Genomic DNA, 23,102 nt, shown 5'->3' with positions numbered 1-23,102 from the left:
TAGCTCCATTTATTCCATGGCGCTTTACATGTGAAAAGGGGCAAATATAGACAAGTACAATAAATATCAAAAAACAAGGCACACACAAGTACAGAAGGAGGGAGGACCCTGCCTGCAAGGGCTCACAGTCTCCAGGGGATGGTTGAGGATACACTAGGAGAGGGTAGAGCTGGTTGTGTGGCGGTTCAGTAGACTGAGGATCACTGCAGGCTGTAGTTTTGGCAGAAGAGGTGAGTCTTCAGGTTCTTTTTGAAGGTTTCCGTGGTAGGCGAGAGTCTGATGTGTTGGGGTAGAGAGTTCTAGATTATGGGGGAAGCACGGGAGAAGTCTTGTATGCGGTTGTGGGAGGAAGACATGAGATGGGAATAGAGAAGGAGATCTTGAGAGAATCGAAGGTTGCGTGTAGGTAAGTACCAGCAGACCATGTCACAGATGTATGGAGGGGGGGAGGTTGTGGATGACTTTGTGTGTCATAGTGAGGGTTTTGAACTTGAGCCTCTGGACAATAGGAAGCCAGTGAAGGGCTTGGCCTAGGGGAGAGGCTGGAGAATAGTGGGGAGATAGGTGGATTAGCCAGGCAGCAGAAGTTTAGGATGGATTGGAGTGGTGCCAGAGTGCTATAGGGGAGGCCAGAGAGTAGGAGGTTGCAGTAGTCGAGGCGGGAGGCACTAGTGTTTTTGTGATTTCGTGGTGAAGGAATGCGCAGATCCCAGAAATATTTTTGAGTTTGAGTCAGCAGGAGGAAGCAAGGGCTCTTTAACAGAGAACATGTGTACTTTGGTTATTACTTCTTGTTGTATTTTCTTTAGTTATTACTTTTAGTGGTATCCCATACAATCTGTCTCTCATAAGCTGTACTAGTGCTGGTGAATGTACACCAGTTTTATCTACCAATCCATGTGGTGGAGACCACAAACAGTATGAGCAAAATGTACAAACTTAAAATAGCTCAACCCAAGTAATATAACAACTGATTTCTCCAAATTCAAGAAAAATGACACTTTTACTGAATATTGCAGTCTCAGAATTATCAATCCTCTTCATGACAAATATCTTTAGTATTTAGAAGAGCACCTTATGGAGGTTATGGTCTGCTACAATCGTGATGCATAGCCTAACACCAGATTCAGCCACTGTTTCTAAGGAATCTTAGCCCATTCATTATCCATGGGTAATGGCCTCCAGTTCACTAATATTTTGGGGTTTGTGTTCTGCAACCGCCTTTTTCAAGTCCCACAAAATATTTTTGAGATAATAATTTAATAATAATTTTTTATTTATATAGCACTAACGTATTCCACAGCACTTTACAATTAAGCGGGGACATGTGCATACAATAAATTCAGTACAAGTTAAGACAATTTAAACAGTGACATTAGGGGTGAGGTCTCTGCTCGCAAGCTTACAATCTACAAGGAAATGGGGGAGGACACAATAGGTGAAACGTGCTTGTTATGAGATGTTTCAAGTGACTGTGATAGCCAATCCAAAATTTTCCAGGACTTCTTCCGAAATCAAGTCTTGGTGGACTTTAAGGAATGCTTTGGATTATTGTACTGTTAGAAGGTTCAGTGATTTCTTGCTGCAGGTCTTTTGCAGTCTCAGGAGTCGGGTAGCAGCTATTGATAGCCATGCCCTGCCTAGGTAGTGAAGCCAGTGTCACTTCAACGCTGAACTTCTGAACTATTCTTTCAACTGTAGAAAGATTCAATGACTTTGCTATCTTTTTGCATTGTTTTTTTGTTTGTGCAAGACAACGATATCTTCTCTTACCATAGCCAATAATGAATGTGTTAAGATTCCTCAGGAAAATGGTCATAAGCTGGTGTTTGAATATGCATAATTTTTTTTCCATTATTATTATTATTACTGTATATACTCGAGTATAAGCCGAGATTTTCAGCCTAAATTTTTGGGCTGAAAGTGCCCCTCTCGACTTATACTCGAGTCATGGTGGGTGGCAGGGTCGGCGGGTGAGGGGGAGAGGACGCTGAGGCATACTCACCTAGTCCCGGCGATCCTGGCGCTCCCCCTGCCATCACACTGTCTCCGGGTGCCGCAGCTCTTCCCCTCTTCAGCGGTCACGTGGGACCGCTCATTAGAAAAATGAATATGGACTCCACTCCCATAGGGGTGGAGCCACATATTCATTTCTCTAATCAGCGGTAATGGTGACCGCTGATAGAGGAAGAGGCTGCTGCACCGAAGACCAGCTGTCCGGGGGAAGGAGCGGGACGCCGGGAGCAGGTAAGTATCGCATATTCACCTATCCCCGTTCCACACGCTGGGCGCCGCTCCATCTTCCCGGCGTCTCTCCGCACTGACTGCAGGTCAGAGGGCGCGATGACGCATATAGTGTGCGCGGCGCCCTCTGCCTGATCAGTCAGTGCGGAGAGACGCCGGGACGAGACGCCGGGAGCTGCAAGCAAGAGAGGTGAGTATGGCATTTTTTTTTTATTGCAGCAGCAGCAGCAGCAATGGCACAGCTTTCTATGGTACATCAATGGGGCAATAATGAACGGTGCAGAGCACTATATGGCACAGCTATGGGACAAAAATGAACGGTGCAGAGCACTATATGGCAGAGCTATGGGACAATAATGAACGGTGCAGAGCACTATATGGCAGAGCTATGGGGCAATAATGAACGGTGCAAAGCACTATATGGCACAGCTATAGGACAAAAATGAACGGTGCAGAGCACTATATGGCACAGCTATGGGACAAAAATGAACGGTGCAGAGCACTATATAGTACAGCTATGGGGCAAGAATGAACGGTGCAGAGCACTATATGGCAGAGCTATGGGGCAATAATGAACGGTGCAGAGCACTATATGGCACAGGTATGGGACAAAAATGAACGGTGCAGAGCACTATATGGCACAGCTATGGGGCAATAATGAACGGTGCAGAGCATTGTATATGGGGCACAGCTTTATATGGAGCATCTTATGGGGCAATAATGAACTGTATGGAGCATTATATGGGGCTCCTGATTCAATATGGATATTCAAAAACACTTAACCTACTGATGTCTCAATTAATTTTACTATTATTGGTATCTATTTTTATTTTTGACATTAACCGGTAGCTGCTCCATTTTCCACCCTAGGCTTATACTCGAGTCAATAAGTTTTCCCAGTTTTTTGTGGCAAAATTAGGGGGGTCGGCTTATACTCGGGTTGGCTTATACTCGAGTATATACAGTAATTTATAAAGCACCATGGATTTCATGGTGCTGTACATGAGAAGGAGTTACATACAAATTACACATATCACTTACAGTAAACAAACTAACAATGACAGACTGATATAGAGGGACGAGGACCCTGCCCTTGCGGGCTTGCATTCTACAGGATGGTGGGGAAGGAGACAGTAGTTTTGGGGGTTGCAGCAGCTCTGGTGTCAGTGAGGCGGTAGCTCTGGTAGTGTTGAGGAGGCAGCGGGGTCATTGCAGGCTGTAACTTTCTTGAAGAGATGGGTTTTCAGGTTCTGTCTGAAGGATCCGAATGTGGTTGATAGTCAGACTTGTTGGGGCAAAGAATTCCAGAGGATGGAGGATATTCGGGAGAAGTCTTGGAGTCGATTAGGTGAGCAGCGAGTATGTGTGGAGGAGAGAAAGAGGTCTTGGGAGGACCGGAGATTACGTGAGGGAAGATATATATGGAGACAGGTTATCGATGGCTTTGTAGGTCAGTATTAGTAATTTGAACTGTATGCATAATGTTTGCATCAGGTCATAACAGATGTATGGTGTGGTCTAGTAAGTACTAAAGATAATTGTCATAAAGGGGATGAATAATATGGAAACTGCAGTAGACATTAAAAATGATATATTGTGTTGAATTTGTAGCAATCACTTAACCCCCTTACTACCCGGCAATTTTCCGTTTTTTCCTCCCCTTCTTCCAAGAGCCATAACTTTTTTATTTTACTTTTTTATATGACAGCTTGTTTTTTTGCTGGACGAGTTGTACTTTTCAACAACACCTAAAGTTGTCAGAAGGATATTCCAAGATAAAAACAGGTGGTCGTCATGAATGATTCTAAAAAAAACACAACAGAACCAGACCCCAATCAGAGGACAATAAAACATTTCTTATCTAAGAACTGGTCCAATATCTATGGACATAACTGTTTATCACTCATAGTAATTCTGCTTCATGTCACCTGTCTTATCTATGTTTTTTTTTTCTGTACTGTATTGTGCATAAATATATGATTCTCCAGAATTTCTTTTAGTCTATGCCTGATGAAAAGACCCGTGTAGTCTCGAAAGCTTGCAATTTATTACCATCTTTTCAGTTAGCCATTAAAAGGTATCAACTACTGAGGACTGTCAATTCTAAATGTTTTTTTTATCATCATTCATGACGACCACCTGTTTTTATCTTGGAATATCCTTCTGACAACTTTAGGTGTTGTTGAAAAGTACAACTCGTCCTGCAAAAAACAAGCTGTCATATAATCTATATGATATATATATTGTATATATATATACAGTGGGGCAAAAAAGTATTTAGTCAGTCAGCAATAGTGCAAGTTCCACCACTTAAAAAGATGCGAGGCGTCTGTAATTTACATCATAGGTAGACCTCAACTATTGGAGACAAACTGAGAAAAAAAAATCCAGAAAATCACATTGTCTGTTTTTTTAACATTTTTTTTGCATATTATGGTGGAAAATAAGTATTTGGTCAGAAACAAACAATCAAGATTTCTGGCTCTCACAGACCTGTAACTTCTTCTTTAAGAGTCTCCTCTTTCCTCCACTCATTACCTGTAGTAATGGCACCTGATTAAACTTGTTATCAGTATAAAAAGACACCTGTGCACACCCTCAAACAGTCTGACTCCAAACTCCACTATGGTGAAGACCAAAGAGCTGTCAAAGGACACCAGAAACAAAATTGTAGCCCTGCACCAGGCTTAGAAGACTGAATCTGCAATAGCCAACCAGCTTGGAGTGAAGAAATCAACAGTGGGAGCAATAATTAGAAAATGGAAGACATACAAGACCACTGATAATCTCCCTTGATTTGGAGCTCCACGCAAAATCCCACCCCGTGGGGTCAGAATGATCACAAGAACGGTGAGCAAAAATCCCAGAACCACGCGGGGGGACCTAGTGAATGACCTGCATAGAGCTGGGACCAATGTAACAAGGCCTACCATAAGTAACACACTACGCCACCATGGACTCAGATCCTGCAGTGCCAGACGTGTCCCACTGCTTAAGCCAGTACATGTCCGGGCCCGTCTGAAGTTTGCTAGAGAGCATTTGGATGATCCAGAGGAGTTTTGGGAGAATGTACTATGGTCTGATGAAACCAAACTGGAACTGTTTGGTAGAAACACAACTTGTCGTGTTTGGAGGAAAAAGAATACTGAGTTGCATCCATCAAACACCATACCTACTGTAAAGCATGGTGGTGGAAACATCATGCTTTGGGGCTGTTTCTCTGCAAAGGGGCCAGGACGACTGATCCGGGTACATGAAAGAATGAATGGGGCCATGTATCGTGAGATTTTGAGTGCAAACCTCCTTCCATCAGCAAGGGCATTGAAGATGAAACGTGGCTGGGTCTTTCAACATGACAATGATCCAAAGCACACCGCCAGGGCAACGAAGGAGTGGCTTCGTAAGAAGCATTTCAAGGTCCTGGAGTGGCCTAGCCAGTCTCCAGATCTCAACCCCATAGAAAACCTTTGGAGGGAGTTGAAAGTCCGTGTTGCCAAGCGAAAAGCCAAAAACATCACTGCTCTAGAGGAGATCTGCATGGAGGAATGGGCCAACATACCAACAAAAGTGTGTGGCAACCTTGTGAAGACTTAAAGAAAACGTTTGACCTCTGTCATTGCCAACAAAGGATATATTACAAAGTATTGAGATGAAAATTTGTTTCTGACCAAATACTTATTTTCCACCATAATATGCAAATAAAATGTTAAAAAAACAGACAATGTGATTTTCTGGATTTTTTTTTCTCAGTTTGTCTCCCATAGTTGAGGTCTACCTATGATGTAAATTACAGACGCCTCTCATCTTTTTAAGCGGTGGAACTTGCACTATTGCTGACTGACTAAATACTTTTTTGCCCCACTGTATATATATATATATATATATATATATATATATATGTATATATATATATCTTTCCTGGATAAAAAAAAAAGTTTTATTACAAAGTTTTTCTGGTGGTATACTGATGGTACTACAGCTGACAATCATAAAATACTGTATGTTAAAAAAGAGGAAAAGAAGGAAAACACAATGCGTTTTGGCTAATATAGCCTTCCTGTTTCTGAACAGCAGAATAAAAGCAAGCATCCAGCTTTCCTTTAAAGTGAACCTGTTACCATGTTTTCCTAATATAAACTAAAGCCACAACCTTTAGTTGCCCTATTAGCGCAGTCCATTAACCTGTAGCTAAGCCCCCAACTCTCCCTGTATATGCCAAAAATATCTTATATACTTCTGACATTCAGTCTGATCCGATGATGTGTTTTTCTTTTATCGGTGCCTCCTCAATCCCTGTAGCTCTTCCTACTGACTTGATTGATGTGGATGACGGGTCCTATGTCATTCACAGATCGCCGATAATCTTATATCTGTTTAATGGAAGCACCAGCCTGTGCATGCAGTCAATTCTGTGCCCTACTAGGGTAAGTACAAAGGCTTTTACTGCATATGTGTCAGTACCGACTTCAATTCCGGGTTAATAGGTGTTGGCGCTGGCTCATTGTAGGACTTTTCTCTGCACTTAGTAGGACAGAGCATGGAGTGCCTGTGCTTCACCTGCGTAGGCATACGATTCATGGTTATCTGTGGATCATGTTGCACTCTTCATCCATATCAACCAAGCCAGGAGGACAACAGCTGCAGGTGATCTGTGGATGACAAAGGACGTGTCATCAACAACAAGCCAGGAGTATGGCAGCTGCAGGGATTGAGGAGGTGCAGAGGAAACACAGGTTGATGGACTGCGGTAATAAAGTAGTTAAGAGTGGTGGCCTTTTGTTTAAATTGGGAAAACCTATTGACAGGTTTCAATTAAAAAAATCGGCTTTATTCCATTCTCCATAAAAACTTTACAATGGGGCATCATGTGAAGACATAGATACCTTCTTAATGTGTTTCGAGCTATAGTAGCGATCTCTTAATTATAGTTGTTAGGTTTGCTAAAACGCTAGATTTATATATTCTTTGTGGAAACACCACTTAGCCTCCTTTGAAATGCATAGGGGACCGGTGTCTCCTATAGAACGACTAAGAACAAATAAAAGAAGTGAATCGTGCTCCATACAAGGTTCAGAGGCCGCTCACTGGCACTGTGCCTCGTCACCTATTCAATAGTTATGTTATTAGGTGATAGGTGTAAATGGTAAGGAGTTAAATTAGGGAATGCGACTGACCTGCCTAAAATGATGTTTTATTAGTGCACACCTTTATTTACTTTTTTTTATCATCAGTTTTTATTGGAACACCTCCAAACATTTTCTGGCATACATAAACAGAACGTAAAAAAAACAACATTATGTTCAGAGTTGGTGAAATCATATTGTACGCCTTTGCTTTTGAAGCATTATATTTCTGTTCCCATTTAATTCCTGGCCTGAATTTCCACTGCAGCTTTACAGCTTTCCAATATCTGCCTTGATCGGTTAATACTGGTAAGTAGACGAGATGATACGCAGCATGTTAATCCATCCCAATTCTTTCCCATAGTCACCATGGCTCAGTGGTTCTATGCATTTGTATGTGAATAACTTTTCATTATGTTATTCTGCACATTGGTAAAAAGACTATAGAACATCTTTCACTATCTTATTGACTACAATAGCCTACATACCTTCTTATATTTGTCAATCAGTATATTTGACAATTACGTCTGTGTATGCTGCTAATCTAGAAAGCATTTATTCTTTTATGTCATCACATATATGTTCCATCTATAAACTGGGGCATTAAAAGGTTACAATTAAGTCACGACCATTAAAAATTAATATTTGAATCCATTATCTTCCTTTGTATTACTTGCCACCGCCATATCGTAACCCCACATCTAAATAAGCATGGAATGCACGTGACAAACAGTGGGTACGGAAAGTATTCAGACCCCTTTAAATTTTTCACTCTTTGTTTCATTGCAGCCATTTGGTAAATTCAAAAAAAGTTAATTTTTTCACATTAATGTACACTCTCCCCATCTTGACTGAAAAAAAGCAGAAATGTTGAAATTTTTGCAAATTTAATAAAAAAGAAAAACTGAAATATCACATGGTCATAAGTATTCAGACCCTTTGCTCAGACACTCATATTTAAGTCACATGCTGTCCATTTCCTTGTGATCCTCCTTGAGATGGTTCTACTCCTTCATTGGAGTCCAGCTGTGTGTAATTAAACTGATAGGACATGATTTGGAAAGGCACACACCTGCCTATATAAGACCTCACAGTGCATGTCAGACCAAATGAGAATCATGAGGTCAAAGGAACTGGCCAAGGTGCTTAGAGACAGAAATGTGGAAAGGCACAGATCTAGCCATGGTTACAACAGAATTTCTGCAGTATTCAAGGTTTCTAAGAGCACAGTGGCCTCCATAATCCTTAAATGGAAGAAGTTTATGACCACCAGAAGTCTTCCTAGACCTGGCCGTCCAGCCAAACTGAGCAATCGTGGGAGAAGAGACTTAGTGAGAGAGGTAAAGAAGAACCCCAAGATCACTGTGGCTGAGCTCCAAATATGCAGTAGGGAGATGGAAGAATGTTCCACAAAGTCAACTATCACTGCAGCCCTACACCAGTCTGGCCTTTATGGCAGAGTGGCCCAATGGAAGCCTCTCAGTGAAAGACATATGAAAGCCCGCATAGAGTTTTCTAAAAAAAACACATGAAGAACTCCCAGACTATGAGAAATAAGCTTCTCTGGTCTGATGAGATGAAGATAGACCTTTTTGATGATAATTCTAAGCAGTATGTGTGGAGAAAACCAGGCCTTCTCATCACCTGCCCAATACAATCCCATCAGTGAAACATGGTGGTGGCAGCATCATGCTATGGGGGTGTTTTTCAGCTGCAGGGACAAGACGACTGGTTGTCATTGAGGAAACATGAATGCGGCAAAGTAAAGAGATATCTTGGATGGAAACTTCTTCCAGAGTTCTCTGGACCTCAGACTTGGCCAAAGGTTCTCCTTTCAACAAGACAATGTCGGTAAGCATACAGCTAAAATAGCAAAGGAGTGGCTTCAGAACAACTCTGACCATTCTTGACTGGCCTAGCCAGAGCCCTGACCAAAACCCAATTGAGCTTCTCTGGAGAGACCTGAAAATGGCTGTCCACCAACGTTCACCATCCAACCTGACGGAACTGAAGAGGATCTGCAGGGAAGAATGGCAGAGGATCCCCAAATCCAGATGTGAAAAACTTGTTGCATCATTCCCAAGAAGACTCATTCCTAGCCGGAAGAAGGCACTGTTGCTGAAATGCACGTTGGGGTAGGTGGCGTCATGGTCTTTACAGATAATGCTCCCAGGCTTTCATACACTTTTAGCTCACGGTCTTTGCTCTACATGATCCTTCACCTTGTTGTGTTATCCCTATGCATATTGCTTGTGTCTTTGATACACCTCTAACTTGGTCTCATGCTCTATTTACATTTACTCCAGTGGGTATCTCTTATTGCATTATGCACTTGCACTTTTTGAACTGACCAACATAGTTCTATTTAATTACTTTGCATGTGGTTCTGTTTGCCTGATTATTTAACGGTACTCCACTCCTGTTTTTGGTGTTCCATTGTCATTTCCCTGTCATTTTTTTCTGATATTACATTGTGTATTTATTATCACACTAATAAAGCTTTGTACTTTGTATTTTGGTTCTTTTGGTGCTCCTTCCTTGTTCTGATTGCTTCAGTCTTGCCCTGAACAGTTGATACTTACATCCCTGCACCCCTATATATTGATCATGATCATGTGATCAGTGATACTATTTGTAGGCATTAGCTTGGTGTATATGCTTTTCTAGCTCAAAAGGGTGCTTCTACTCAATACTGAGCACACGGTCTGAATACTTATGATCATGTAATATTTCAGTTTTTCTTTTTTAATAAATTTGCCAAAATTACTACATTTCTGTTTTTTTTTGTCAAGATGGGGTGCAGAGTGTACATTAACCCCTTTACCCCCAAGGGTGGTTTGCACGTTAATGACCAGGCCAATTTTTACAATTCTGACCACTGTCCCTTTATGAGGTTATAACTCTGGAACGCTTCAACGGATCCCAGTGATTCTGACATTGTTTTGTCGTGACATATTGTACTTCATGATAGTGGTAAAAATTCTTTGATAGTACCTGCATTTATTTGTGAAAAAACAGAAATTTGGCGAAAATTATAAAATTTCGCAATTTTCCAACTTTGAATTTTTATGCAATTAAATCAGAGATATGTCACACAAAATACTTAATAACTAACATTTCCCACATGTCTACTTTACATCAGCACAATTTTGGAACCAAAATTTTTTTTGTTAGGGAGTTATAAGGGTTAAAAGTTGACCAGCAATTTCTCGTTTTTACAACACCATTTTTTTTTAGGGACCACATCTCATTTGAAGTCATTTTGAGGGGTCTATATGATAGAAAATACCCAAGTGTGACACCATTCTAAAAACTGCACCCCTCAAGGTGCTCAAAACCATATTCAAGAAGTTTATTAACCCTTCTGGTGCTTCACAGGAATTTTTGGAATGTTTAACCCCTTAGTGACAGAGCCAATTTGGTACTTAATGACCAGGCCAATTTTTGCAATTCTGACCACTGTCACTTTATGAGGTTATAACTCTGGAACGCTTCAACGGATCCCGCTGATTCTGAGATTGTTTTTTCGTGACATATTGTACTTCATGTTAGTGGTAACATTTCTTCGATATTACTTGCGATTATTTATGAAAAAAACGGAAATATGGCGAAAATTTTTAAAATTTAGCAATTTTCAAACTTTGTATTTTTATGCCCTTAAATCAGAGAGATATGTCACGAAAAATAGTTAATAAATAACATTTCCCACATGTCTACTTTACATCAGCACAATTTTGGAAACAAAATTTTTTTTTGTTAGGGAGTTATAAGGGTTAAAAGTTGACCAGCAATTTCTCATTTTTACAACACCATTTTTTTTTAGGGACCACATCACATTTGAAGTCATTTTGAGGGGTCTATATGATAGAAAATAATGAAGTGTGACACCTTTCTAAAAACTACACCCCTCAAGGTTCTCAAAACCACATTCAAGAAGTTTATTAACCCTTTACGTGCTTCACAGGAACTGAAACAATGTGGAAGGAAAAAATGAACATTTAACTTTTTTTTGCAAACATCTTAATTCAGAACCATTTTTTTTATTTTCACAAGTGTAAAAACAGAAATGTAACCATAAATTTTGTTATGCAATTTCTCCTGAATACGCCAATACCCCATATGTGGGGGTAAACCACTGTTAGGGCGCACCGCAGAGCTTAGAAGTGAAGGAGCGCCGTTTGACTTTTTCAATGCAGAATTGGCTGGAATTGAGATCGGACGCCATGTCACGTTTAGAGAGCCCCTGATGTGCCTAAACAGTGGAAACTCCCCACAAGTGACACCATTTTGGAAACTAGACCCCTTAGGGAACTTATCTAGATGTGTGGTGAGCACTTTGAACCCCCAAGTGCTTCACAGAAGTTTATAACGTAGAGCCGTGAAAATTAAAAATCGCTTTTGTTTACACAAAAATGATCTTTTCGCCCACAAATTCTTATTTTCACAAGGGTAACAGGAGAAATTAGACCACAAAAGTTGTTGTGCGATTTCTCCTGAATACGTCGATACCCCATATGTGAGGGTAAACCACTGTTTGGGCGCACCGCAGAGCTTGGAACTGAAGGAGCGCCGTTTTACTTTTTCAATGTAGAATTGGCTGGAATTGAGATTGGACGCCATGTCGCGTTTGGAGAGCCCCTGATGTGCCTAAACAGTGGAAACCCCCCACAAGTGACACCATTTTGGAAACTAGAACCCTTAAGGAACTTATCTAGATGTGTGGCGAGCACTTTGAACCCCCATGTGCTTCACAGAAGTTTATAACGTAGAGCCGTGAAAAAAAAAAAAATCGCATTTTTTCTACAAAAATGATCTTTTTGCCCACAAATTTTTATTTTCACAAGAGTAACAGGAGAAATTAGACCACAAAAGTTGTTGTGCAATTTCTCCTGAGTACGCTGATACCCAATATGTGGGGGTAAACCACTGTTAGGGCGCACCGCAGAGCTTGGAAGAGAAGGAGTGCCGTTTTACTTTTTCAATGTAGAATTGGCTGGAATTGAGATTGGACGCCATGTCGCGTTTGGAGAGCCCCTGATGTGCCTAAACAGTGGAAACCCCCCACAAGTGACCCCATTTTGGAAACTAGACCCCCCATGGAACTTATCTAGATGTGTGGTGAGAACCTTGAATGCCCAAGTGCTTCACAGAAGTTTATAATGCAGAGCCGTGAAAATAAAAAATATTTTTTTTTCCACAAAAAATATTTTTTAGCCCCCAAGTTTTTATTTTCACAAGGGTAACAAGAGAAATTGGACCCCAAAAGTTGTTGTCCAATTTGTCCTGAGTATGCTGGTACCCCATATGTGGGGGTAAACCACTGTTTGGGCGCACGGCAGAGCTCGGAAGGAAGGAGCGCCGTTTTGGAATGCAGACTTTGATAGAATGGTCTGCGGGTATTATGTTGCGTTTGCAGGGCCCCTGATGTACCTAACCAGTAGAAACCCTCCACAAGTGACCCCATTTTGGAAAATAGACCCCCCCAAGGAACTTATCTAGATGTGTGGTGAGAACTTTGAATGCCCAAGTGCTTCACAGAAGTTTAGAATGCAGAGTCGTGAAAATAAAAAATATTTTTTTTTCCACAAAAAAGATATTGTAGCCCCAAAGTTTTTATTTTCACAAGGGTAACAGGAGAAATTGGACTGCAATAGTTGTTGTCCAATTTATCCCGAGTACGCTGATGCGCCATATGTGGGGGTAAACCACTGTTTGGGCGCACGGCAGAGCTCGGAAGGGAAGGAGCGCCTTTTTGGAATGCAGACTTTGATAGAATGGTCTGTGTGCATTATGTTGCGATTGCAGAGCCCCTGATATACCTAAACTGTAGTAACCCCCCACAAGTGACCCCATTTTGGAAACTAGACCCCCCAAGGAACTTATATAGATGTGTGGTGAGGACTTTGAATGCCCAAGTGCTTCACAGAAGTTTAGAATGCAGAGTCGTGAAAATAAAAAATATTTTTTTTTTCACAAAAAAGATTTTGTAGCCCCCAAGTTTTTATTTTCACAAGGGTAACAAGAGAAATTGGACCCCAGAAGTTGTTGTCCAATTCATCCCGAGTACGCTGATGCCCCATATGTGGGGGTAAACCACTGTTTGGGCGCACGGCAGAGCTCAGAAGGGAGGGAGCACCATTTGACTTTTTGAGCGCAAAATTGGCTGTCGTGTTTGGAGACCCCCTGATGTACCTAAACAGTGGAAACCCCCCAATTCTAGCTCCAACCCTAACCCCAACACACCCCTAACCCTAATCCCAACCTGATCCATAATCCTAATCACTAACCCTAACCATAATCACAACCCTTACCCCAAAACAACCCTAATGTCAACCATAACCCTAATCAAAACCCTAAATCCAACACACCCCTAATCCTAATCTCAACCCTAACCTCAAACCTAACCCTAATCCCAATACACCCCTAATCACAACCCTAACCTTAACCCTAATCCCAAACCTAACCCTAATCCCAAGCGTAACCCTAATGCCAACCCTAACCCTAATACCAACCCTAATCCAAACCCTAACCCTAATCCCAGCTCTAACCTTAACTTTAGCCCCAACCCTAGCCCTAACTTTAGCCCCAACCCTAACCCTAGCCCTAAGGCTACTTTCACACTTGCGTCGTTTGGCATCCGTCGCAATCCGTCGTTTTGGACAAAAAACGGATCCTGCAAATGTGCCCGCAGGATGCGTTTTTTGCCCATAGACTTGTATTGCCGATGGATCATGACGGATGGCCACACGTCGCGTCCGTCGTGCACTGGATCAGTTGTGTTTTGGCGGAGCGTCGGCACAAAAAAAGTTCAATGAAACGTTTTTTTGTACGTCGCATCCGCCATTTCTGACCGCGCATGCGTGGCCGTAACTCCGCCCCCTCCTCCCCAGGACATAGATTGGGCAGCGGATGCGTTGAAAAACTACAGCTGCTGCCCACGTTGTGCACAATTTTCACAACGTGCGTCTGTATGTCGGGCCGACGCATTGCGACGGCCCCGTACCGACGTAAGTGTGAAAGAAGCCTAACCCTAAATTTAGCCCCAACCCTAACCCTAAATTTAGCCCCAACCCTAACCCTAAATTTAGCCCCAACCCTAGCCTTAACCCTACCCCTAACCTAACCCTACCCCTAACCCTACCCCTAACCTAACCTACCCCTAACCCTACCCCTAACCCTACCCCTAACCCTACCCCTAACCTAACCCTACCCCTAACCCTAGCCCTACCCCTAACCCTACCCCTAACCTAACCCTAGCCCTACCCCTAACCCTACCCCTAACCTAACCCTAACCCTACCCCTAACCCTACCCTAACCCTACCCCTAACCCTAATTTTAGCCCTAACTGCTGTTCTCCTGCCGGCCGGCAGATGGAGACAGATGGCGGGCGCACTGGGCATGCGTCCGCCATGTTCGTCTGCCGGCGGCCAGGAGGAGCAGCAAGAGGATCCAGGGACCTAGGTGAGTATGATAGGGTCCCCGAATCCCCCTATTTCTCTGTCCTCTGATGTGCGATCACATCAGAGGACAGAGAATTACACTATTCTTTTTTTTTTTTTTTGCGGTCGCCGGTAAACAGTTCATTACCGGCGATCGCAAAACAGGGGTCGGTAATACCGACCCCGATCATGCTCTTTGGGGTCTCGGCTACCCCCGGCAGCCGAGACCCCAAAGATTCTCCCGGTGCCGGCCGGCGGGCGCACTGCGCATGCGCCCGCCATTTTGAAGATGGCGGCGCCCACCGGGAGACACGAGGAGCATCGGGGGAGCTAGGTGAGTATTGGGGGGCCACCTGGGACCCCTTTTCTCTGTCCTCCGATGTGCGATCACATCGGAGGACAGAGAAATTAAAAAGAGATCGCTTTTTTTTTTTTTTGCGATCGCCGGTAAACGGTTAATTACCGGCGATCGCAAATGCGGGGAGGGTTAAAAACCCCCCGAATCATGTTCTCTGGGGTCTCGGCTACCCCCGGCAGCCGAGACCCCGGAGAAAATCGGCCTGTGGGGGGCGCTATGTACTTTTTCCACAGCGCCGTTAATTAACGGCGCTGTGGTTTAAGTACCCTTAGCGGCCGCCGTTAAAAGGCTTATCGGCGGTCGCTAAGGGGTTAAATAAAAATGAACATTTAACTTTTTTTCACAAAAAATTTACTTCAGCTCCAATTTGTTTTATTTTACCAAGGGTAACAGGAGAAAATAGACCCCAAAAGTTGTTGTACAATTTGTCCTGAGTACACCGATACACCATATGTGGGGGTAAACCACTGTTTGGGCACATGACAGAGCTCGGAAGCGAAGGAGCGCCATTTGACTTTTCAATGCAAAATTGACTGGAATCGAGATGGGACACCATGTTGCGTTTGGAGAGCCCCTGATGTGCCTAAACATTAAAACCTCCCACAAGTGACACCATTTTGGAAAGTAGACCCCCTAAGGAACTTGTCTAGAGGTGTGGTGAGCACTTTGACCCACCAAGTGCTTCACAGAAGTTTATAATGCAGAACCGTAAAAATAAAAAATCATATTTTTTCACAAAAATTATTTTTTAGCCCCCAGTTTTGTATTTGTAACAGAGGAGAAATTGAACCCCAAAAGTTGTTGTCCAATTTGTCCTGAGTACGCTGATACCCCATATGTGGGGGGGAACCACCGTTTGGGCGCATGGGAGGGCTCGGAAGGGAAGGAGTGCCATTTGGAATGCAGACTTAGATGGAATGGTCTGCAGGCGTCACATTGCGTTTGCAGAGCCCCTAATGTACCTAAACAGTAGAAACCCCCCACAAGTGACCCCATATTGGAAACTAGACCCCCAGGGAACTTATCTAGATGTGTTGTGAGAACTTTGAACCCCCAAGTGTTTCACTACAGTTTATAACGCAGAGCCATGAAAATAAAAAATCTTTTTTTTTTCCCACAAAAATTATTTTTTAGCCCCCAGTTTTGTATTTTCCCAAGGGTAACAGGAGAAATTCGACCACAAAAGTTGTTGTCCTATTTGTCCTGAGTACGCTGATACTGCATATGTTGGGGTAAACCCCTGTTTGGGCGCACGGGAGAGTTCGGAAGGGAAGAAGCACTGTTTTACTTTTTCAATGCAGAATTGGCTGGAATTGAGATCGGACGCCGTGTCGCATTTGGAGAGCCCCTGATGTGCCTAAACAGTGGAAACCCCCCAATTATAACTGAAACCCTAATCCAAACACACCCCTAACCCTAATCCCAACGGTAACCCTAACCACACCCCTAACCCCAATCCTAACCCTATTCCCAACTGTAAATGTAATCTAAACCCTAACCATAACTTTAGCCCCAACCCTAACCCTAACTTTAGCCCCAACCCTAACTGTAGCCCTAGCCCTAACCCTAGCCCTAACCCTAATGGGAAAATGGAAATAAAAACATTTTTTTAATTTTTCCCTAACTAAGGGGGTGATGAAGGGGAGTTTGATTTACTTTTATAGCGGGTTTTTTAGCGGATTTTTATGATTAGCAGCCGTCACACACTGAAAGACGCTTTTTATTGCAAAAAATATTTTTTGCATTACCACATTTTGAGAGCTATAATTTTTCCATATTTTGGTCCACAGAGTCATGTGAGGTCTTGTTTTTTTGCGGGATGAGTTGACGTTTTTATTGGTAACATTTTCGAGCACGTGACATTTTTTGATCGCTTTTTATTCCGATTTTTGTGAGGCAGAATGACCAAAAACCAGCTATTCATGAATTTCTTTTGGGGGAGGCGTTTATACCGTTCCACGTTTGGTAAAATTGATAAAGCAGTTTTATTCTTCGGGTCAGTACGATTACAGCGATACCTCATTTATATCATTTTTTATGTTTTGGCGCTTTTATACGATAAAAACTATTTTATAGAAAAAATAATTATTTTTGCATCGCTTTATTCTCAAGACTATAACTTTTTTATTTTTTTGCTGATGATGCTGTACCTTAGCTCGTTTTTTGCGGGACAAGATGACGCTTTCAGCGGTACCATGGTTATTTATATCTGTCATTTTGATCGCGTGTTATTCCACTTTTTGTTCGGCGGTATGATAATAAAGCGTTGTTTTTTGCCTCGTTTTTTTTTTTTTCTTACGGTGTTTACTGAAGGGGTTAACTAGTGGGCCAGTTTTATAGGTTGGGCCGTTACGGAGGCGGCGACACTAAGTATGTACTTTTATTGTTTTTTTTATTTAGATAAAGAAATGTATTTATGGGAATAATATTTTTTTTTTTCATTATTTAGGAATATTTTTTTTTATTTTTTTGAAAAATTTTTTTTTACTTTTTTACTTTGTCCCATGGGGGGACATCACAGATCGATGATCTGACAGTTTGCACAGCACTCTGTCAGATCACCGATCTGACTTACAGTGCTGCAGGCTTCACAGTGCCTGCTCTGAGCAGGCTCTGTGAAGCCACCTCCCTCCTTTCAGGACCCGGATGCCGCGGCCATCTTGGATCTGGGTCTGGAGCAGGGAGGGAGGTAGGGAGACACTCGCAGCAACGCAATCACATCGCATTGCTGCGGGAGGCTCAGGGAAGCCCGCAATGAGCCCCCTCCCTGCGCGATGCTTCCCTGTACCGCCGGCACATCGCGATCATGTTTGATCGCGGTGTGCCGGGGGTTAATGTGCTGGGAGCAGTCCGTGACCGCTCCTGGCACATAGTGCCGGATGTCAGCTGCGATAGGCAGCTGACACCCGGCCGCGATCGGCCGCGCTCCCCCCGTGAGCGCGGACGATCGCGTATGACGTACTATCCCATCGGTCATAGGGACCCACGCCACCTCGACGGGATAGTACGTCTGATGTCAGAAAGGGGTTAATGAGAAAAAAATTTACTTTTTTTAATTTACCAAATCGCTGCAATGAAACAAAGAGTGAAAAATTTAAAGGGGTCTGAATACTTTCTGTACCCACTGTATTTTTATTAAAATTAACCAGCAAAATTAGGTCTGACGTTTAACACCTTTACAATTTTAAGATCTATTCCTCATCAAATTATTTTCTTTAACCTGCCTTGTCTCTTTATTAACAATAATGTAAATACTCAAAAATATGAACTGTTTTAATATAATATGCTTGTATTTTTATTTTAAGCTTTCGGCTGGCATGGAACTAGAGAGTTATGAGCAGCCTGTTGTTCTGAGAGATGAGAATAAAAGGAGAAGGCGAAAAATGAGACCTCACTCAGCAGCGGCATCGAATATTTTTTCCATGGAGGCAATTCCTATAGAATTTATTTTGCCCACCAGTCAAAAAAACAGCAAAGTACAAGATACAATCCTGTTGGAAATTGCTGGTAACTGCACAGTTGAACAAATGAAAGCACAGGTCTGGATGAGCGCAATAGAAAAAAGCCACAACAGTGATTTCTACCATAGGCTTGCTCCAGACCAATTCCTCTTACAGTATCAGAAAAAGGGCCAGTGGTATGAAATCTATGACAAACATCAGGTCATACAAACATTGGACTGTATAGTGTATTGGAAGGTTTTACAAAAAACTGTCGGAAAGATTCATATTATCCAGAAAGAAAAGCCCTCAGAGGAAACAATGGAGTATCAAAAGCAATTAAATTATCTTATTGGATATGATGTCACTGACGTAAGTAATGTTCATGATGATGAGCTAGAGTTTACACGTCGTAGACTGGTTACACCACGAATGATTGAGTTGGTGAAAAGAGATCCCAGGTTGTATTCAATGGACCCTTGGGTCACATCTATAACTCTTCCAGAATATTTGAGTAAAAGACTCTCTTCCAATAATATTTTTATAATAATACACAAAGGTATGACAAGCCACACAATCAGAGTCTCCATCGATGACACGCCAGATGTAATACTGCAGAGCTTCTTTGCAAAAATGGCCAAGAAAAAATCACTGTTGGACATTTCAGAAGAACATAGTGAATTGGATTTTGTTTTCCGGGTTTGTGGGAGAGATGAATATATCATTGGGAATGCACCACTCAAAGATTTCCACTATATTAGGCAGTGTATTAAAAATGGTGATGAAATACATTTTGTCTTGGATGTCCCTCCTGACCCCTCAGAAGATAAAGTTCAGAAAGAAGAGTGGCCCTTGGTTGATGATTGTACTGGGGTAACGGGTTTTCATGAGCAGCTTACAATTGATGGAAAAGATCATGAGAAGATTTTCACTATATCCCTTTGGGATTGCAATAGAAAGTTTAGAATAAAAATAATTGGGATTGATATACCAGTTTTACCAAGAAATACTGAGCTCATTGTTTTTGTAGAAGCCAACATTCTTCATGGACAACAAGTGCTCTCCCAAAAGAGGACATCATGTAAGCCATTCACCGAAGAAGTCTTGTGGAACACATGGCTTGAATTCGATATCAAAATAAAAGATATACCAAAAGGAGCTCTTCTAAATTTGCAGATATTTTGTTGTAAAGCTCAAACTGCCACAGGTAAAGCTAACATACAGTCCCCAGACTCTACCAGCTCAGATCCAAAATTCAAAAACCAACTTCTATATTATGTCAATCTGCTTTTAATAGATCATAGGTTCTTGTTAAGACAGGGAGAGTTTGTTCTTCATATGTGGAGAATACCGGGAAAAGGAGAGGATCAAGGCAGCATCAATGCCGATAAGCTAACATCTGCCACAAACCCTGACAAAGACACATCAATGGCTATTTCAATAAGTCTGGACAAATACTGCCATCCAGTAGCTCTTCCAAAACACAAGTCAGTATCAGATCCGGAACTAGACAGGGCAAGATCTGAAATGCCTAATCAACTGCGAAAACAGCTTGAAGAAATTTTATCTACTGATCCACTGCATCCACTCACTCCCGAGGACAAAGAACTTTTGTGGCATTTTAGATATGAAGTTATGAAGAACCCAGATGCCTACCCCAAATTATTGAGTTCTGTAAAATGGGGACAGCAAGCAATGGTGGCCAAAACGTACCAGCTGCTCAATAAAAGAGACGCATGGGATGACTGCTCCCTAGATGTCGGACTAACCATTCAGCTTCTCGACTGCAACTTTTCTGATGAAAATGTACGAGCGATGGCAGTCCAGAAACTGGAAAGCTTACAGGATGATGATGTATTGCATTATCTTTTACAGCTAGTACAGGTAATACTTTTCATATCTGCTTCTCAGTTCCTCAATACAGGTTTTCATTTTCATAATCACAATTGAATATTTATGGTTAATGAACAAAGACTTCTTTTACTTTGTAATCTCAATTTGGATTTTCTCTGTTTGTTTTGTAACTATTTCCTTGGATTAGTTGTTTATTTGCTTTCTTCAGCCATATTTCTTCTGATTGTTGCTAGGAGTACATAGGGTAAATGAGAGGAGAGAACATATCCATTGCTCTACTTTTGGCTGTGCACATGCAAACTCTGTAGCATTTTAGAAGTTATTGCTATAGCAGCATCCTCAATTAATTTGTTATGATAGATGTGGCAAATGCTGTTGGCTTGTTTACTGTATGCAGGACAATGCTCTGTTGTCTTCTTCTCTTAACCCTTTTTGATTGCTGAATATGGGCAGCATTTGAATACAAAAACCTTAACCTTTTAAGGACCTGTACATTTTTTATTTTTGAGAGCTACAACTTTTTTATTTTTCCATCAAGATAGTTACGGTATATGAAGGTTTTTGGATTTTTTATGGAGAAAGTTGTTTTGAATGACACCACTCATTTTATCTTACAATGTAATAATACTAACAATAATTTTTATTTCTATAGCCCCAACATATTTTGCAGCAATTTACATTTTAGAGGGAAATTGTACAGATAATAAAAGACATACAGAATAACAATAATCACATAAATTAATAGATACCAAGAGGAGTGAGGGTTCTGCTCACAAGCTTAAAATATATGAGGAAACAGGGGAAACATGAAAGGTGGATGGTGACAATTGCTTGTATTGTATGGTCAACCATGAATGTAATAATTAGGGTGTTCACGTAATGCGGAATGAACAAGTTCCCAACCAATATGTGTACAAGTATAAACACAGAGGGCTAATAAGTGCATGGGGGGTTTGAATAGATGATACCAGTGTCCTGATTTAAAAGGAAATTTTGTATGGGAAAAACAGAGATAGTTAGACAAGTGTGGTGAGGTGATAGGCCAATCTAAAGAAATGCATTTCTTGGGGTACGCTAAAAACTGTGGGTATTGGGAATTAATCGAAGTGTCCTGAGTAGTGCATTCCAAAGAATTTGAGCAGCATGCGAGAAATCCTGGGAGACAGGAATGGGAGGTTCAGATTATTGTGGATGCTAATCTTAGGTCATTAACTCAACACAGGTCACAAGTAGGGTGGTAGATTGAGACAAGTGAGGAGATGTAGGATGGTGCTGAAGCATGGAGTGCTTTGTGGGTGAGAGTGATAAGTTTATATTGAACTCTGTAGCAGATTTGTAACCATTGCGACAACTGGCACAGGGTAGAGGCGCTGGTGTAGCAATTGGTGAGGAATATGACCCTCCTTGCTACATTCAGTGTGGATTGGAGAGGGAATATTTTAGGAAGAAGGAGACCGAATAGTAGAGAGTTTCAATGGTCCAGACAAAAATGAATAATAGCAACATTAAGAGTTTTTGCAGAGCTAAAGGGAAGAAAAGTTCGACATCTAGAAATGTTTTTGAGGTGTAGCTGACATGAGCGAGCGAGTGATCAGATGTAGGGAGTGAATGAAAGATCTGAATCAAGTATGACCCCAAGATAGGGGGCATGTTTATCGGGCATAGGTAGATTAGTGGAGGGAGGGAACACAAGGAGTTCAGTTTTTGACAGGTTCATTTTCAGATAGAGGGAGGACATGAAGGTAAAGACAGCGGAAAGACAATCATTGGTGTTTTGTAATAACGCAGGCGTGATGTCAGGAGAAGAGGTGTATAATTGGGTGGCATCGGCATAAAAATAGTACTGAAAACCGAATCTACTGATTGTTTGTTCAATAGGGTAGTAAGTAAGGGGAAAAGGAAAGGGCCTAGGACTGATCCTTGAGGAACCCTGACAGTAAGGGAAAAAGGAAAAGAAGAGGAGCCAGCAAAAGATACAGTGAAGGAGTGGTCACAGAGATAGGAGGAGAACCAGGAGAGAACGGTGTCTGTGAGTGACGTATAGTGAGGAGGAGATGGTGATCCACAGTGTTGAATGCTGCAGAGAGATCCAGGAGAATCAGCAGAGAGTAGTAACCATTAGATTTAGCTGTTACTAGATCATTAGAGACGTTGTTGAAGCCAGTTTCAGTAGAGTGTAAAGAGTAGAAACCGGATTGTATAGGGTCAAGAAGAGAGTTATTTGGTAGATAGCGGATTAGACTGGAGTTTACCAATCGTTCCAGGAGTTTACAGATGAAAACAAGATTAGAGACAGATCTGTAGTTAGCAGCACAGTTTTGGTCAAGGGATGTTTTTTAAGTAATGGATGTCTGCTGGAGTGTTTAAATGAGGAGGGAAAGAGAACAGATGAGAGAGTGAGATTAAATATTTTACTTAGATGAGTGGTGACAGCCGAGGAAATGGACTTGGGGAGATGTGAGGGAATAGGGTCGCTGGTGCAAGTAGTAGGGCGAGAAGATGCAAGGAGCCTAATTACTTCTTTCTTGACTGGTTCAAAAACAGAGTGAGCTAGATGCAATGGAACGTGCATGGTATTAAGGTATATGGTTGGTTATTCCCTTGAAATAATTGCCAAATCGTCAGCGCTGAGTTCAGTGGTCAG

At 41.9% G+C, this 23,102-nt stretch overlaps 1 protein-coding gene across 8 annotated transcripts in view; it reads left to right on the top strand.

Annotated features, from left to right (window-relative positions):
• PIK3CG (phosphatidylinositol-4,5-bisphosphate 3-kinase catalytic subunit gamma) overlaps positions 1-23,102 on the top strand; it is a 217,765-nt gene that overhangs the window by 12,490 nt on the left and 182,173 nt on the right. For 6 of the 8 annotated variants that reach the window (XM_069765075.1, XM_069765076.1, XM_069765073.1 and 3 more), the window contains one exon: positions 18,470-20,488. In XM_069765075.1, coding sequence (XP_069621176.1) covers positions 18,470-20,488 — 2,019 coding nt within the window. Of the gene's footprint in view, positions 1-7,635; positions 7,677-18,469; positions 20,489-23,102 lie in introns of all 8 variants that reach the window. The other 2 variants (XM_069765071.1, XM_069765069.1) reach the window with 1 other exon arrangement.

Source organism: Ranitomeya imitator, chromosome 4 (assembly GCF_032444005.1).
Source record: "Ranitomeya imitator isolate aRanImi1 chromosome 4, aRanImi1.pri, whole genome shotgun sequence".
Lineage (NCBI taxonomy): Eukaryota > Metazoa > Chordata > Amphibia > Anura > Dendrobatidae > Ranitomeya > Ranitomeya imitator.
The sequence above is the reverse complement of the archived record's forward strand: the minus strand, read 5'-3'. Positions and strand labels throughout refer to the sequence as shown.